We start from the raw sequence: 17,301 nt of genomic DNA on the forward strand, positions 1-17,301 counted from the left end.
CCCTGCCCCTTACAGGATATCACTTCTACAGATGTGCAATGATGAAAAGCAGCAACAACCCCTCATGGCTAAGTGGAGGAGTTGAATTGCAAGGACATTTTCTCACTTTTGAACCTTAAGACTGTGCTCCAGGATTCAAAAGATACATGCATAAAAGATCACAATTGTGTCAAGATATGTAACTGATATTTAATTAGTTTGTTTTGTATTATGTGTTATTATGTAAGAATGTTGAAATGTGTCTGACAGTGTGATTTCCACAAAGGGGGGCAATTTTTGTGTGTAATTGTTTTTATGTTTAATGTCTTATTGCTTACACACCAATGGAGAATTCTCATGCATTTTATACTTTCTAATAGCTCACACTATTGTGTAGTCCAATGTTTAGATCAATTTATAACCACATTTAATTGTTCCACCTGGCACCCTGCCAACTTTCCCTATCCATTTTAAAATGTGTTAAACCTCGTTTTGCCAAGGACAAGCTTCTGGATCCATAAAACACCAGGTACATGAAGGTGCATATGCTTTGGTTTAGCAGGAATGATCCCTTATAGAGTTAAATTGACTTATTTGGACAACTGCCCTTGTTAAGAATGGTTTTCTTTTAACAGATTGGTTTGAAGAGTTGAGAACCATGGGGCAAGATAAATTCAAATTGGACTCAGTTTGAATTGGGCACGTGTATCCAGGCTGCAATTAGCCTTTTGGTCCTTTAAGTGCAAGTGAGCAACCCCCATGCGTGCAAAACCACAGCCTATAATAAAATCCCATAGCTAAAGGCCAAGGCGAAGAAATCTCCCTCACGAGATGCCCAAACCTGTGCCAGCTATGGTGAATGCCAGGCAACATGGTTAAATGAAAGCCCCGAGGGGATTCAACAGACAGGATGTGTTGCTGTAGCACTATGTCAGTGTGAGACCACAGAAGAGCTAGCTTGACACCTGAGAAATACACAAAAATGGCGAAGGACAAAACACCAACTGCATTTTTCAGTCAATTAGACCTTCCTGCTAGGTGTAAAGCATAAAACACTATTGAGAATGCCACAAGTAATTTAGCAACAAAATACAAGAGGTGTTCTTTATATAATACCCTATATGCAGCTACCTGCACTGCTATACTTGCAAATGACCGTAAGAGGCATGGCTTGCAAGTCCCTTTCAGGTTTGCATAAAGCCACACATCCCATTCACCGAGATTTAGGGTGCGGAGAAAAGATTTGCAAGTTCTTACAGAACTTTAATGCAAATCTATCTCCGAATGGGGGACTGATACGGAACGGAAGGGGGGGGGCTCCTTTCCCCCTTCCTTCTAGGAACATCCGAGGCCCCGCTTATTCCTATGGCCCCGCTTTAGCCAATCACAGCCATGCATTCGTCCTGCAGAAGCTAGCTCAGGGAGCTCCTGCACGCCTCATTTCACCCCTGACAAGCTGCTGACGGCCCCCCACGGCGAGAACAATGGATCCGAAACCAGGGACCTCCTGTTACAATGTATCCATTCTGTTTCTGCTTTTGCCCTATAGTACAGAATGGGTTTGAAATCATTGAAATCTTTAGAAATTGATATAAAATCAACCGTAACTCCGATTTCTTCGCTCTCAGTGTCATTCAACTCAGTTCCCCGTGGACTCCATGATGCTATCCCTACTTCCATAATCCCCGAAGCGGCAGGTCACGTACGCAGGAACTTCTTAATTCACCAAACCTTCCCTCTAGGCAATATTAGGTGGCAGACGATGCATATCTCTGACCCATTGTCTTGCCACCACCGGTACTCAATAAATGTGTATCTATGTATATTTCCCGCTCCGCATATCCCCCCTCCCTCATCCGAAAATGCTAATTAATGTAATCCCACCTTTTCATAATGTATTCATGACGTGTAAAGTATATTCATGATGTAACTTGTGAAACCCAACCTTCCCATAATGTATTCGTGACGTTTCATGCACTGTATTCTGGGATATGGAGGGAAATTTCAAAAGTTCATGTCACCCCTTTCTCTGGGTTCAATCTCGCCTTGAACCTGTTGCGCAATAAACTTGGATCTTCTGCAGTTTGCTCCTGCGTCCGGCTGAGCTCATTTTCTTCCGCAGGGACTCACGGACTTAGTCCGATGAGCTGGGTGGCAGAGTAACCCCGCACCCAGATTTTAGCCGTGCCGTAACACTACGTACATGTACAAGAAGCTAACTCCTGGGGCATTCTGAGCAAAGCAGCTTGAAAGCCTGACACGGATTAAAAAGTAAAACTGTTTTGTGAGGGGCTTTCATCCAAACGTTATGGAATTGAGCAGAGTTACCTATATCAACTGGTGCCCTTATCATCAGTTAGAAATTAGGTGCGTCCCAAACATGCCACCCTTCATTATGCTGCTCAAATTGCTTTCAAAGGGACATGCAGTTGGACCAGCATAAGGGAAACTGGGGATTCTTGGCAAGGGGTTCTTCAGAGCTCTAATGTTCGAAGTAATTGTTATTTTATATGCAGTTAGAGTGGTAAAACTGAATAATTCTCCCTTATTTATTGCAACTTTCCTTGCAGGTCTCCATAGAAATATGCAGCTTTAGTCTAGGGTTCCGATGGGGCTGTAATAAGAAACTGCAAATGAGAACAATGTCAGTATTTGCCCATCATAACTCTCAGGGCAAGTACTGGAACCTCATGTGAGGTCATGGATCATGGGTTTGAACCACATATTGGGCAAAAGAATTCTGCATTGCAGAGGGTTTAAGACTCTATTATTAGAATACATGTTGCCATTTAAAGAGGGAAGGGGACTTTACTGATTACCTGATCCTTCAACAGTTAAATGTTTTACTGAGGATTTAAGGTAGTGCTGGGGCAATCTGCGTGCACAAATAGTTGCTGTACCACTGAGCTGAGGGGCTCTTTCTCCTTGTAATCTTATGTAAATTTGCCCCAAAGTAAGTCTCACTAAGTTAAAAGAAATTCACTTTTAATGGTCTTATCCTTATTGCTATTGCAGTCTGATCCTTAACTGAACATTCCCTCCCTAATACACACACATCCTTTTAACCTTTTAGTCAGCAATTAACCCCACTAATTACTAATTAAGAAAACCAATTCATCAAAGATATGATGTTTAAGATTTGTGGCCAGTAGCAGCATCAGTAAATCCAAATTATCTGTTAACATTTTAATCATTGGGGGGTGGGGGCTAAAAAAAAACCCCAAACAAACCACACAGACTGCAGAATGCAATTCAAATCTTCATCCACTGTCACAAAGACAAATCTAAACTAACTTGAAGTGCCCATAATAAAAGTCACTTTAAGAAGAATTATGAACTCCAAAAGGACAAGTCGCGGTCCTCCTATTCTGCTAGTGTGTCTAAAAAATTACAGAAAGAATAATGTTCTCTAGTTACTGTTGCAAGCCTTGAGAATTTAGCACTTTGGCAGCCACTCTGGGAAATAACCCAGAATAACAGGTAATTTGGCACAGATTTGAGGGTGATGATAATAAACATTTTATCACTTATGAGAAGACTTCTTGTACATTAATGAAAGCCGAGCATCAGAAAGAATTAGATGCCAGCCAGCATCTCCTACGTATTCCAGCAAATCACTTTTGAACTGTACCAGTTTTGATGCAAGACATGTATCATCATATGGCGTGTCCAGCATAATATTAATAACACTTAGCATTTATATTCGTTCCGCACAATGTATGGTTGCCATATTTCAAAAAGTGAAAATCCGGGCACAAATTGCCCCAAAATCAACATTTCCAATATGGGCTGCCATATGCCCAGGTTTTCCAGGACATTTTTAACCTACTTTGGGAGAGCATTCAAAGGTGTAGGGCAAGCTTCCTCAACCTCAGTCCTTCAGATGTTTTGAAACTACATTTCCCATCATCCCTGATCACTGGTCCTGCTAGCTAGGGATCATGGGAGTTGTAGGCCAAAAACATCTGTGTGCTTTGCCTGTTTGTGATTTTGGCTTTATGTGCTATCCCTGCTCCTTCAAACACACCTGCATTGAAATAGTTTTTAATTGTTCAATTCGTTGTTGTTTTCTGCCCTGGGTGTCCGGGGGTGGGGAGCAGGGAGCATAAATTTAACTAATAAATAGTTAAATAAATAAGTTCATCAGCTCCTGCACTATTAAATCCCAAAAATCCCCCCTTAATGCTACATAAATATGCGTCCAAACCAGGAAAATACCAGCAGCTTCTGAAACATCAACATATTGTATCTTGCTTCTAAAGAGATCTTTTTGAAAGTGCAGCTTCCCCACCACTGCCATTTTCACATGGATTATGCTCAAGAATAAGATGCTTTAAATTACCCAATGACAGCTTTGAGTGTCGCTAATCAGACAGATGCGCTTTGACGTATGGATAATGCAGGAAATCTGCAAAGATGCAGTTGTTGATGCCACCACTGAACTAGTTAATTAATCCAGCAATAAACACAAACTTCATGTGGCTGCTTGAGATCATGGAAAATTTATTCCATGACCTATTTTAGATGGAAATCTCATTGGAGGTTGAGAAGATCTCATAGGAGGCCAAATCTATCTGAAATCCATGAGAAACATTTTAGATTTTGACGCAGTTTCACGTATTTGTTTAGTCTACTTAGTTTATTTTACCTAAAAACTCGATATGTAAGATTAATAGTTCACCTAGCTGAGTGGTATCCAACACTAAGTGAAAGAACCAGTAGCTTTGCAGCATTGGAGACAGGCAGGTGTGACTTTTTGCCACAACCCATGAAAATCAGCTTGCATACCAAGTGACTGGGAAATGGCCAATGTAAGAACAATATCAGATAGTCTTTCCTGCCTAGGAATGCCTTGAAAATCCCACTGCCTATGATAAAGCCTGTTGATAACAGCAGCCAAACCAAGTTTTCCAGAACAATACTCAGCACGTATTTTGGCCAAATGGCCCATCCAAAAGTAGAGTGGCATGGAAAAAGGATGGCTTTTAACATTTTAGTCTAGCACTTCAACTCTCCCTCTGATGCAGTCAGCACACTCTGTCCAGGTTAGCAATGGAAACTCCAAACCATTGGCAGGGAACTGTGCACGCCTATGGCATTCAACACCCCCCTTCCTAAACTCTGTATTACTGTTTCTTAGAATTTTAGTTTTGTAAACTACCCTGAAATCATAATTGGTAAAGAGGGTGATATATAAAGTTCAAATGAATGAATGAATGAATGAATGAATAAGAAAATTGGAGAACCCAACACATTATTTGTGTTGTGCCATCATCTTAAATATTCCACCTTTCCTTCCCGTTATACATCACATTAGAAGAACTGTGTTAAAAAGTGGGGGAGGAGGCTAATTCACGAACTAAATTACAGCAAGGACATTCAGCCAACCCATGAAAGTCGCCTTGTATACAAGATGACTGGAAAATAGCCAATATGAGAACAATGTCAGAAATTTAAAAAGAAAAAAAAATCTGAGGGAAGTGAGCATGTATTAAGTGACCACAGGAGTATCCTGGCAGAAATGTGCATGCTGTAATGGGGCAGGGTGAAAATGAGGTCAGGGAGGTGCTGGATTAGCCCTAACTCTGACCTCACCACTGCCCTGCCCCACCCCACGAAATACTTCTGAGTTATATCAGTATTTTTACCCTCATTCCTTTGTCTGCAGGAGGAATACCATACTTCTGAATCATAACTGTTCAGTCTCACTTTATGTATTGATTGCAAGTATTGATTGCAAGTGATCTATATTGATTGCAAGTATTTTAAGGTAATGTAACAAAAACTGAGCAATGTATTCAAGGTGTAGTGTGACCATCACTTTATACGTGGACATACTATTTCGGCAAGTATTCACATTTCTGTAACTAGAACATGGAGTTATCTATATTTGGGGCGGCAGCATTTATACATCTCTCCTGATGAAAAAGTAAAATCCAGATACTTTAATCCAACTGGCTCATTTAGTCTCCTCGAGTCCTTAAGTCTATCCTGAACAGAAGCGGCAAAATCCTTTCACCGGGGTACACCTTCCTCCGTAACAACCTGTTTCTTAAATCCACCAAATGTTTCAGCTTATCTGAGCTAGCAGAAGACTAGCTTTCATTTTCTTACCATCTGGAGTGTTCTGTTTTGAGATGATGTATTTCGCTACGGCAAAGCAGGTTCCGTGCATGACTCTCATGTTGTGCTGCAGAGAACCCTGGGATTCTTTGGCAACGTATCAAGATTCTCAGTGAGGAGATCAGTAGCAGCAGATAAACTCACATGGAAAGCGGCTTGTACTCAAAGGCAGTGATGGAGCCCATAAGCAGTACTAGGTGATGGGGTGGGGCTGCAGCATGTCACTACGACATACCAGGGTGGAGAGGGTTGAGGCAGCAGTGAGGTCACTATGATGAAAACACACCAGCAGAACCAAGCCAGTGCATTTGCTGACCTTGCCGACACCTTACCTCCCTCCCTCTCTGTATGCAACAGCAATGTGGGCAACTGGATTTCAGACATCTGCTGCCAAAACCTATGGATGGACATTCTAAAATGTGGCCATGAATTTTCCACCACATGCTAGTATTTCAATAAAAGACATGTGCAGGGGTTCCACAGCGGACTCATCATTGTGGGAAAGGTTCCCAAGAGGTATGTTTGAAAACCACCGATTTATCTCAAATAATGTGGGAATATCTTCAAATGTAAGTGGGGAGCCTTTGAACATATATCAATAGACTGGACTTCTCTAGGCTTCCAAGCCCATTGCATTAAAACAGGCTTGGTGTCTCTTCAGAGCTAATAACCTTTGATCCCTCAAGCTGAGACCTCCTCACATTGTCCCATCTGATTTTAAAAAAAAAATGTGTAAAACTATTGAAAGACATAGAAGAATTGTCTGACATAAAGTTTATATGTAAGAAATTGCTTGGTTTAAAAGCACTCTTAGCTGTGAAGAGATAAGGACTCAATATGCTAAAACATTGCTTTGTACTATCTCACCATAGCACGTGAATTTAACAGTGGGCGCACCAAAAACTTGATACAATTTCACTGTTATATCTTTCTCCAACAGAGCATTAATGCCATTTAGCTCTCAGACTCATAAGTGTTTTGTTCCTGAAAACCTCTATGTAAGTTGAGAAGAGAGAAATGAAGAAACCATAGGAATGAAATTGTGAAGGTATGAATAATGTTAAAGGATAAAGCTTCATTCAATATAGTATTTAAAATAAGTTCCCATTTTGTGCAGCGTGGTTCGTCACCTACCTGACTCTCTGGAAATTTGTATAAAAGATTCCATGCCTTTTTCTCCATAACTTCCTTCAGAAGCCAATGTGGAGACATAATTCCACCCCAAAGCTCTCACGATGTCCACCATCGCCTGCGCTTGGAACGAATCTGGAGGTACCACCCGTGAGAAGAAATCATAGCGCCTGTCGTCACTTAGCTCTGGTGCAGTTGAAGCATAACTGATTTGGGGTATCTGTAGGGAATAGAACAATTATTTGGAGTTATAAATTGATAAACTCAACACACGCACAACAATTAGCTTGAGCTATAACACAATTAGTCTTCCCAGTGCCCATCTGTTACTTTCTATCTCCGTCAGTGCCTAAGTGAAAGTCAATGAAGCCATCTTTCAAATGATTTTCATTATGTGAATACTAATAGGCCAATTAAACTATTATCAGTTTTGTCCCCAAAAAACTTCCATGAACCTCTTTGATGAAGGATAAGTTAGCATGCTTTGAGATAAGCCTTGGGTAAGCTTGCCCCCACCCCCCAATGGACTTTATGAGGCATGATTTGTCAACAATATTTCACCATCTTTAGGGTTCTTGAGTATTTGCCTGTTTACACTTAGCTCTGCTAGTCTGAATACTGCCTACTAGAACCTTAGTTCCCACCAATTTGTGATCATCTCTGTTACTTTGGCTCTCATCAATCTCAGCCATAACCATTGCCAATTTATGAGAAAATCCAGTCAACCAGCCATTAAAAACATAAGAGCTTGCTGGATCAGGCTAAGCCTATCTAACCCAGCATCCTGTTCTCACAAAACTGGCAAGTAGGACCTGAGCGTAAGATCCACTGGCATCTCAAGTATGAAGCCCTCCCTAAAATTCAGGGATTAGGTGGGACTTCCGGTTCGGCGCCAGCGCTAATGGCTGCTCCTTCTCCGAGCTCCGGAGAGAGGACGGCTCTGCGAGTTCGGGTCTGACCCGCTACGGCAAGCGGGGGACCCCTAAAATCACAGGAACGGAGCCTGTGAACAAGGAGATTCGGTGGGCACCTGAAGCGCCCCCCTTTACCGCAGAAAGAGCCTTTTTAAAGGCTCCGGAACGACAACGGGGAGCGCGGTGCTGAGAATCGCTACCCAGCCCGCAGGGTGAAGCCGCGTCGCCATTAGTGGAGAGCGCCGATTCCCTTCCTGAATAATCTGGACAAAAAAGACCCGTGAGTAAGATTGAACCTCTATTCGTGTCAAAACTACTTGAAATTAGGCTGAAAACGGGAAAGGCGAAAATTAAGGAAGTCTGCCTTCCCCCGACTGCATGACAATTAAAGCAACGAAAGTTACTGAGCTGCATCCATATGGGATATTGTCTTTAACTGCTTGAATCCGACATTTGGACTTTGACTATCCCCTCTAGCTTGCAGGGCAGAGGGGAGGAATAAGTGATTTTATAAGCTGCATGACCAACTTAAAGGAAAGGGAACTCTCTGCAGCCTTCAACCTGGCACAAACTGCTATTAAAACAAAGGAACACTGAACTGACTTTAGACTCCTGTGAAAGTAACAAAGTGGAAATCTCATTGCTTATTTGTTACAAAGTTTTGGGACTCTGTGGACACAATATATCAGGGAAGGCTGGGACTCTATTTATTGGGAAAGTGTTGCAAGATACATATAGAAGCCTCCCGATAAATCTGCTTTTTAAATACTCTTTGCCTTTGTTTGCGGACATTTTGATTTGCTCCCTCTAGAGGGTAAATTAAAAGTTGCTACGCTTTGGGACAGTGGAATTTTCCTTTAGGAGAAGGCTCTCGTGGGAAACGACCTTGGGATATGAGTGGCCCAGCAGACGAGATAAGCACGAGAGCCAAGACAAGGCAATATCAACAACAGCTACAGCAACACAAGAAAAGAGGCTCGATCTCAGGCATAACCCCTACAGTGACAACAGGACAAGAAAAAGGTACAGCAGTCTCCATGGATGCAGTGTCGCAAGCCCTTCTTAAGATAAACCAGTCTTTGGAGAATCTAACAAAGCAGACGGCAGAAAATACCAAGAAATTGACAGAGAATTCACAGAAATTGACAGATTTAACAACAAGACTTGACCTGAATACAGAATCTATAAACAAGCTTACGCAAGAAAATTCTGCCACACGTCAAATTGCGGAGGAAGCCAGAACTATTGCTGGAGAGACCCAGGAAAAATTAGAACCGATTGCCAGGAAGGTCTATGACCACGACGCAACTCTGGCATTGTGGGAACTACAAAGAAAAGAAAGGAATTTGAAACTACGATCAATTCCAGAGGACGAAGGAGACAATCTTACGGATTTTTTAACGAAAGAGTTTGCTGATTCCTGGGAAGATCTAGAGGAAGACGAATTTAAAATTACAACAGCATTTAGACTGGGCAGAAGACAGAACAGAAAGGTGCCGAGAGACTGTCTGATTACCTTGAGATCGAAGGAGGAAAGAGACAAAATTCTAAGACTGCACTTTGAAAAGGCCTTACAAATTGGGAACTCACCGATACAGATCTTTAAAGACATTCCTAAACATATTTTGGACTTGAGAGCTTCTTATAAGGATTTGGTCTACCTGTTGAAGAAGAACACCATTCTCTTCAGGTGGGAATTTCCACAGGGACTGTCTTTTGATTATAGGGGGAAGAAGGTGAAAATAAAGACGATACAGGATAAAGACAGGTTCCTGCAAAGAAATCAAGAAGATTTACAGAAAGGAACTGTAGACCCAATTGCTGAGCAAAAGAGTGTAATAGACATCCTGAACCTTTCGTTTGGACAGAATCTTCCACCACCAACAGAGGAGGAACAACAATTGGGAGCTGTTGGAGGAATACCAGAAAAATAACAAGATGGCCCTGCAATTCCTTAGCTGGAATTGTAATGGGATGAACAGTCCTTTGAAGAGACGACAAGTATTCCATATTTTGTACAGAGAACAACTGGACTTGATTTGCTTACAGGAAACCCATATAACTAGAGCACACAGGAGACTGCTTATGAATAAAAAATTGGGACAAGAATTTATTTCGTCGGACAAAGTGAAAAAAAGAGGAGTTGTGATTTATGTAAAAGAGAAGTGGGCTCCAAAAATGATGTTCAAAGATGAACAAGGAAGATATTTAGCGGTGGAGATTCAGGTACAAGGAGAAAAATTTTTGATAATTGGGATCTATGCACCAAATGAAGGTAAAGCAGAATTCTTCAAAAAACTCCATGAAACTTTGACGGATTATTTGGAATACAATATGATAATCATGGGAGATATGAATGGTGTAGTCTCTATAAACATGGACAAGACACAAAGACTGACACTTACTAAAGAAGGGAGACTCCCGAAGACTTTCTTCGAAATGACTGAAAATATGGACTTAATAGACATTTGGAGAACAAGGAACCCTCTTGAAAGAGAGGGAACCTTTTTCTCCCATGCAAAGATGACCTGGACCAGAATCGACCAAATATGGGTTACTAGTGGAATGGCTCCGAAGATTAAGAAGGTAGAAATCTGCCCAAAAACCTGTTCCGACCATAACGCCGTGAAGATGGAAATGAAATTTACAACAACTGGTCAGTTTAGATGGAGAATGAATGACACCCTATTTCGAGATAGAGAGATCCACATGAAGGCCCAAAAAACTCTAAAGGACTATTTTGAAATCAATCTAAAGGGCGAGGTGGAAAAAAGAGTGATCTGGGACGCAAGTAAAGCTGTGATGCGAGGATTTTTGATTCAACAAAATTCAATAAAGAAGAGGAAACAGAATGAGAAAAAGGAAAAAATTTTGGAAAAGATAAAAGAAGGAGAGAAAAAACTAAGATCAAAACCAAAGTCCCAGGAGATTTTGAGGGAAATTAAGTTGTATCAAACACAATATATGGAATTGATGAACCAAGAGATAGAATGGAAAATAAAGCAAATGAAACAAAAGACATTTGAGTCGGCAGACAAATGTGGTAAACTTCTGGCATGGCAACTTAAGAAAAGACAGAAATTAAATACAGTCACAAGTCTAGAAGTGGATGGAAAAAATATATTTAAACCCAACGAGATAAGAAATTGTTTTGTGAGTTATTTTAAAAAACTTTATTCCCAAGGATTACAAAATGAAGAGGACATAGATAAATTCCTTAATAAATATGGATTACAAAAAATCTCTCATCATAGCAAGGTGGATCTAAACCAGAGAATAACAGAACAAGAGATAGAGGGTGCCATTCAGGACATGCAATTGGGCAAATCTCCAGGGCCAGACGGACTGACTTCCAGATATTATAAATCTTTAAAGGAATGGCTGATACAACCGTTAAAGGAAGTTTGTAACGAGATCTTAGAGGGAAAAAAGGCACCCGAATCGTGGAAAGAAGCATATATCTCACTCATACCAAAGACAGAGACTGAAAAGACTCAACTGAAGAACTACCGCCCAATTTCGTTACTGAATGTGGATTACAAAATTTTTGCAGACATTTTAGCAAAAAGATTTAAAAGAGTACTGATGGAGAAGATTCACAGAGACCAAGCAGGCTTTCTCCCAAAAAGACACCTCTCAGACAATGTTAGGAATATAATAGACATTTTGGAAAAGTTAGAGGTGAACATAAATACTAAAGCAGTTTTGATATTTGTGGATGCGGAGAAAGCCTTTGACAATATTTCATGGAGTTTTATGAAAAAGAATCTTCATGGGATGGGGGTAGGACAAGGATTTGAGAATGGTATGGGTGCAATATATTCCGAACAAAAAGCTAAGTTGATTGTAAACAATGTAATAACTGAGGAACTTAAGATAGAAAAAGGAACACGACAGGGGTGCCCAATTTCCCCATTGCTTTTTATTTCGGTCCTGGAGGTGTTGCTGAACATGATTAGAGATGACCAGCAGGTTAAAGGTGTAAAGGTCGGAACCAAACACTATAAGTTAAGAGCGTTCGCAGATGACCTGGTTTTGACCTTGCAGGAGCCAAACACTAGTACAAAAAGAGTGTTGGAAATAATCCAACAATTTGGACAGGTAGCTGGATTTAAATTGAATAAACAAAAAACTAAAGTCTTAGGGAAAAACCTAACAGATATGGAAAAGAATAAGTTTCAAGAAGAGACAGGTCTGACGGTGGTTAAGAAGGTGAAATATCTAGGGGTTAATTTAACATCTAAAAACTTGAATCTGTATAAGGACAATTATGAAAAATGTTGGTCAGAAATTAAAAAAGATTTAGAAATATGGTCAAATTTGAGATTGTCAATGTTAGGCCGAATTGCAGTGATTAAGATGAATGTATTGCCTAGAATGTTATTTTTATTTCAAACTTTGCAGATTATTGACAAGATGGACTGTTTCAAGAGGTGGCAGAAAGATATTGCGAAATTTGTCTGGCAGGGCAAAAAGCCCAGAATAAAATATAAAATTTTAACAGATGCAAAAGAAAGAGGGGGATTTGCCCTGCCGGACTTAAAATTGTATTATGAAGCAGCAGCATTCTGCTGGCTGAAAGAGTGGATGCTCCTCGAGAATACAGATATCTTGGACTTAGAAGGTTTCAATAATGCATTTGGCTGGCATGCATATCTATGGTATGACAAAATCAAAGTGCATAGTGCCTTTAAAAATCATATTGTAAGGAAAGCGTTGTTTAATGTTTGGATGAGATACAAAGATCTGTTGGAAAACAAAACCCCTAGATGGTTGTCACCCTTAGAGGCTAAGGCCCACAAGAAAGTTAATATGGAGGTCGGATGGCCAAAGTATTGTGAGATCTTAGAACAGGATGGAGAGAAACTGAAATTAAAGAGCCATGAAAAATTAAAACCCAAAGTACAAGATTGGCTCCACTACTATCAAATAATGGAGGTTTTTAAACAAGACAGGAAAATTGGCTTCCAGGTGGAAAAATCAAAACTTGAGACAGAATTGTTAGAACCCAATATTAAGAATTTGTCAAGAATGTATAACTTGCTGTTGAAATGGAATACACAAGACGAAACAGTTAAATCAGTTATGATTAAGTGGGCACAGGACATTGGTTATAATATTATGTCTGCTGACTGGGAAAGGTTGTGGAACACTGGTATTAAATTTACGGCATGTAGTGCTTTAAAGGAAAATGTGATGAAAATGGTCTATAGGTGGTACATGACCCCAGTTAAGCTAGCAAAAATTTACCATTTGCCTGATAACAAATGTTGGAAATGTAAGGAAACTGAGGGTACTTTTTATCATCTTTGGTGGACATGCCCGAAGATTAAGGTTTTCTGGGAGATGATATATAATGAAATGAAAAAGGTATTTAAATATACCTTCCTTAAGAAACCAGAGGCCTTTCTCTTGGGCATTGTCGGCCAACTGGTGCCAAAAAAGGATAGAACTTTTTTCATGTATGCAACAACAGCAGCAAGAATACTGATCGCAAAGTATTGGAAGACACAAGATTTACCCACCTTGGAAGAATGGCAGATGAAAGTGATTGACTATATGACATTGGCGGAAATGACGAGCAGAATTCGTGACCAGGGAAAGGAGACTGCGGAAGAAGACTGGAAGAAATTTAAGATTTATCTTAAGAACTATTATAAACTTGATGAAGTTTAGAATGTCGAGATTTTACAGAGAGAAAGGGTTGCAGTAATATAAGATTAGATTAAGAAAGGACTATGATGAATTAGGATGGGAAAAAACATTTATATGTTGCTATAAAACTTGGACATGAGGATGCAGAAAGGGGAGGTATGGGGAAGTCCGAGGAAAGAAGTTTATGAAAGGACATTTTGAAATTATATTTGTTTGTTTGTCTGTTTTTCTTTTATGTTTGTTTGTTATAAAAACTCTTGTAAAACCAATAAAAATTTCATTAAAAAAAAAAAAATTCAGGGATTAGGTGCACCAGATGTTCCACGGGACATAATGGAGCAGTGGAGAGCACTGGAAATCCAATTCCCAATCAGCAAAATTCCTAGTCAGACCACCTCTGCCTTCTGAAATTTCACCAGGGCTGCCTATGTATATTCTGATTTACCAGTAACTATTCAGACACAAGGCCTTGATTTGGCCTTTTAAGAAAAGCATAGGCAGGATTCACCTAACCAGCCCCACCAATGGAAACCCCACATAATGACTTCCACTTGCATAACTGGGCTTTTCCTTATCTCCTTCTCTCATGCCTCTTGATTTTGGTTTGGGGGAGGAATTGGAAGAACCCCAAAACAGGGCATGGGAGGAGGAGGAGGAAGAAGATCATAGCATCCGACAAGGTGAAATGCTTGCAAAGACAAAATGAATGGAAGAGTGCAGGGTTGAATAGCACCCATTAATACTAAATTTCATTCTTGTATGTGCAATCATGGCCATACTCAAAACCACACAGCACTCCCAAATCCCATTGATGATGATATGTAACCATTTGACAACATCTTTCTGATGGAAGCGTTACACTGTTCATTGACATATCTGTCTGGTTTAACAGGGCTGGCCCTGCCTTATTTAATTAGTATTTTCAGTAAGTTCACCAAACAGAAAGAACCTGCTGCATCAGCCTCTCCTTGCTATTGTAAATTATTCACCAAAAAAGTGCTCAAACTTTCAGGCAAGGTTATAGAAGCATTTCTTACATTTTAAAGAGAAATCTATCCCTCATTACCTTTCCTATCCTTACTTGCCTTTCTGCTAGGATTGCGTTTTTTAAAGAATTTGTTGCTCGTTTTAAACAGGTCCCTGTCAAGTCAGTAAGTGTCTCAAGCAGGGAACTGAAATTTTTAAGGGGCTTGATCACCCCAAGCATACCTTCTTGCAAGAATTTGAGGAGTGCTATCTTCAACACAGAGATTTACCATCACAGTTTCAGAATAAAAAAGTAGACTTACTGCCACATATTTGATAACACTTATCTGATGGACTATAACAACTATAACAACTGATGGACTATAACAACTATAACAACTCACAGGGCATTAAAGAAAGGAATGGGCTCCTTTAACAGGCCCCCTGGTTTTGACATGTCCCTACCATCTTGCCTACCATGCAAGATTGGGTGGAGTGGGGTGTCAACAGTTAGCAATAAAAAAGAAGAAGTATGTGTTCATAAGCAGTCATTTATTTGTAACCTATCCTGGGACCTTATGGTAAGGGGTGGGTAAGGAATCTAATGGGCGAGAAATCTAAAAAGGAATTAAATAAAGCCCTGGCTTCTTGAAATTCTTTGTTTCCTTTTTAAATAAGTGAGTTGCCGAATGATACACAGGGCTTTAAATCTGATTGTGTGTGTGTTTAACTCTTGAGACACATAATCCAGATGTTAGCTTCATTCCACATTTTCTCATATATATACAGTGGTACCTCGGGTTACAGACGCTCAGCTTACAGACTCTGCTAACCCAGAAATAGTACCTTGGGTTAAGAACTTTGCTTCAGGATGAGAATAGAAATTGTGCGGCGGCAGCGGGAGGCCCCATTAGCTAAAGTGGTGTCTCAGGTTAAGAACACTTTCAGATTAAGAACGGACCTCTGGAACGAATTAAGTTCTTAACCCGAGGTACCCCCCCTCTCTCTGTATATATATATATATATATGCAGGTTTTGGTGTCTTCGGGTGTCTTCCCGTGTAAGAGTCGGGGTGTCTGTGCGACGTTTCGACGAGGTCTCACTCGTCATCTTCAGGCTGGTGCTTTCGGCTTCTTGTTACTGGAACAGAGCAGAGTCTGGTGTTTGAGTTCCTATAAATACTGTTGAGGGGTGTGGTGTATAGCCTCCAACGTTCTGGGCAGAGAGGAAGTTCCTAGATTAGTGTGCCTTTTCTTCTTTTGTTCCTTAATTACTTGAGGGATATCTTGGGTGATTTCATGAGTGATATTCTGAATACCACTGGGTGGGTCATTAAGTGTAGATTAGTTGCTAAAGCTTTCGTGTCTTGACCTCTTGAGCTTGTGAAGAGTTTTTCTGAGAAGATGGCTGTGCTGCATTTAGTTGTGCTCTGGCTTGGCTTCGTGTATAGGGGCGAGCTGTGGTTTTGTGCCTTGTGCCAGCCAGATCTGTGTAGGGATTGCAGGGGGGTGCAGCATCCGGAGGTGCCACTATAGTTTGGCTACTGGATGGAGTCTGTAATATGTCTGTGGAGAGGGTCTGGGTTTGGGTCTGGTGTGGTTGATTGGTGACGGCGTTCACTCTTACACGGGAAGACACCCGAAGACACCAAAACCTGCATATATATATATATATATATATATATTTGCTTTCGTAGATTTTCACGGGTACAGGAATGCAGGTTTTGGTGTCTTCGGGTGTCTTCCCGTGTAAGAGTCGGGGTGTCTGGGCGACGTTTCGACGAGGTCTCACTCGTCATCTTCAGGCTGGTGCTTTCGGCTTCTTGTTACTGGAACAGAGCAGAATCTGGTGTTAGAGTTCCTATAAATACTGTTGAGGGGTGTGGTGTATAGCCTCCAACGTTCTGGGCAGAGAGGAAGTTCCTAGATTAGTGTGCCTTTTCTTCTTTTGTTCCTTAATTACTTGAGGGATATCTTGAGTGATTTCATGAGTGATATTCTGAATACCACTGGGTGGGTCATTAAGTGTAGATTAGTTGCTAAAGCTTTCGTGTCTTGACCTCTTGAGCTTGTGAAGAGTTTTTCTGAGAAGATGGCTGTGCTGCATTTAGTTGTGCTCTGGCTTGGCTTCGTGTATAGGGGCGAGCTGTGGTTTTGTGCCTTGTGCCAGCCAGATCTGTGTAGGGATTGCAGGGGGGTGCAGCATCCGGAGGTGCCACTATAGTTTGGCTACTGGATGGAGTCTGTAATATGTCTGTGGAGAGGGTCTGGAATCCAGCTGGAAAACCCAGCTGGAAAACCAAGGGGTCTATGAAATACCCTGCAAAGTCTGCCCAGCCACGTACATTGGACAAACAAACAGACGAATAAATGCACGTATCGCAGAACACAAGAATGCCGTCAAAAAAGAAGAAAAAACTTCCTCTCTTTTCCAACACATGAAAGAAACAGGACACGAAATTAATTTTGCAGATTCCAAATTGCTCTTTAACATGGAACATCACCACAAGAGAATAATCATGGAAGCCATCGAG

General features: G+C 40.8%; 1 protein-coding gene across 3 annotated transcripts in view; it reads right to left on the reverse strand.

Moving 5' to 3' along the window:
- GRM7 (glutamate metabotropic receptor 7) overlaps positions 1-17,301 on the reverse strand; it is a 435,430-nt gene that overhangs the window by 280,098 nt on the left and 138,031 nt on the right. For all 3 annotated transcript variants that reach the window (XM_082209416.1, XM_082209414.1, XM_082209415.1), the window contains exon 2: positions 7,237-7,453. In XM_082209416.1, the coding sequence (XP_082065542.1) occupies positions 7,237-7,453 (217 nt within the window). The remainder of the gene's footprint in view (positions 1-7,236; positions 7,454-17,301) is intronic.

The sequence above is a fragment of the Podarcis vaucheri genome (genome assembly GCF_965113315.1).
Source record: "Podarcis vaucheri genome assembly, chromosome: 2".
NCBI classification, from domain to species: Eukaryota; Metazoa; Chordata; class Lepidosauria; order Squamata; family Lacertidae; genus Podarcis; species Podarcis vaucheri.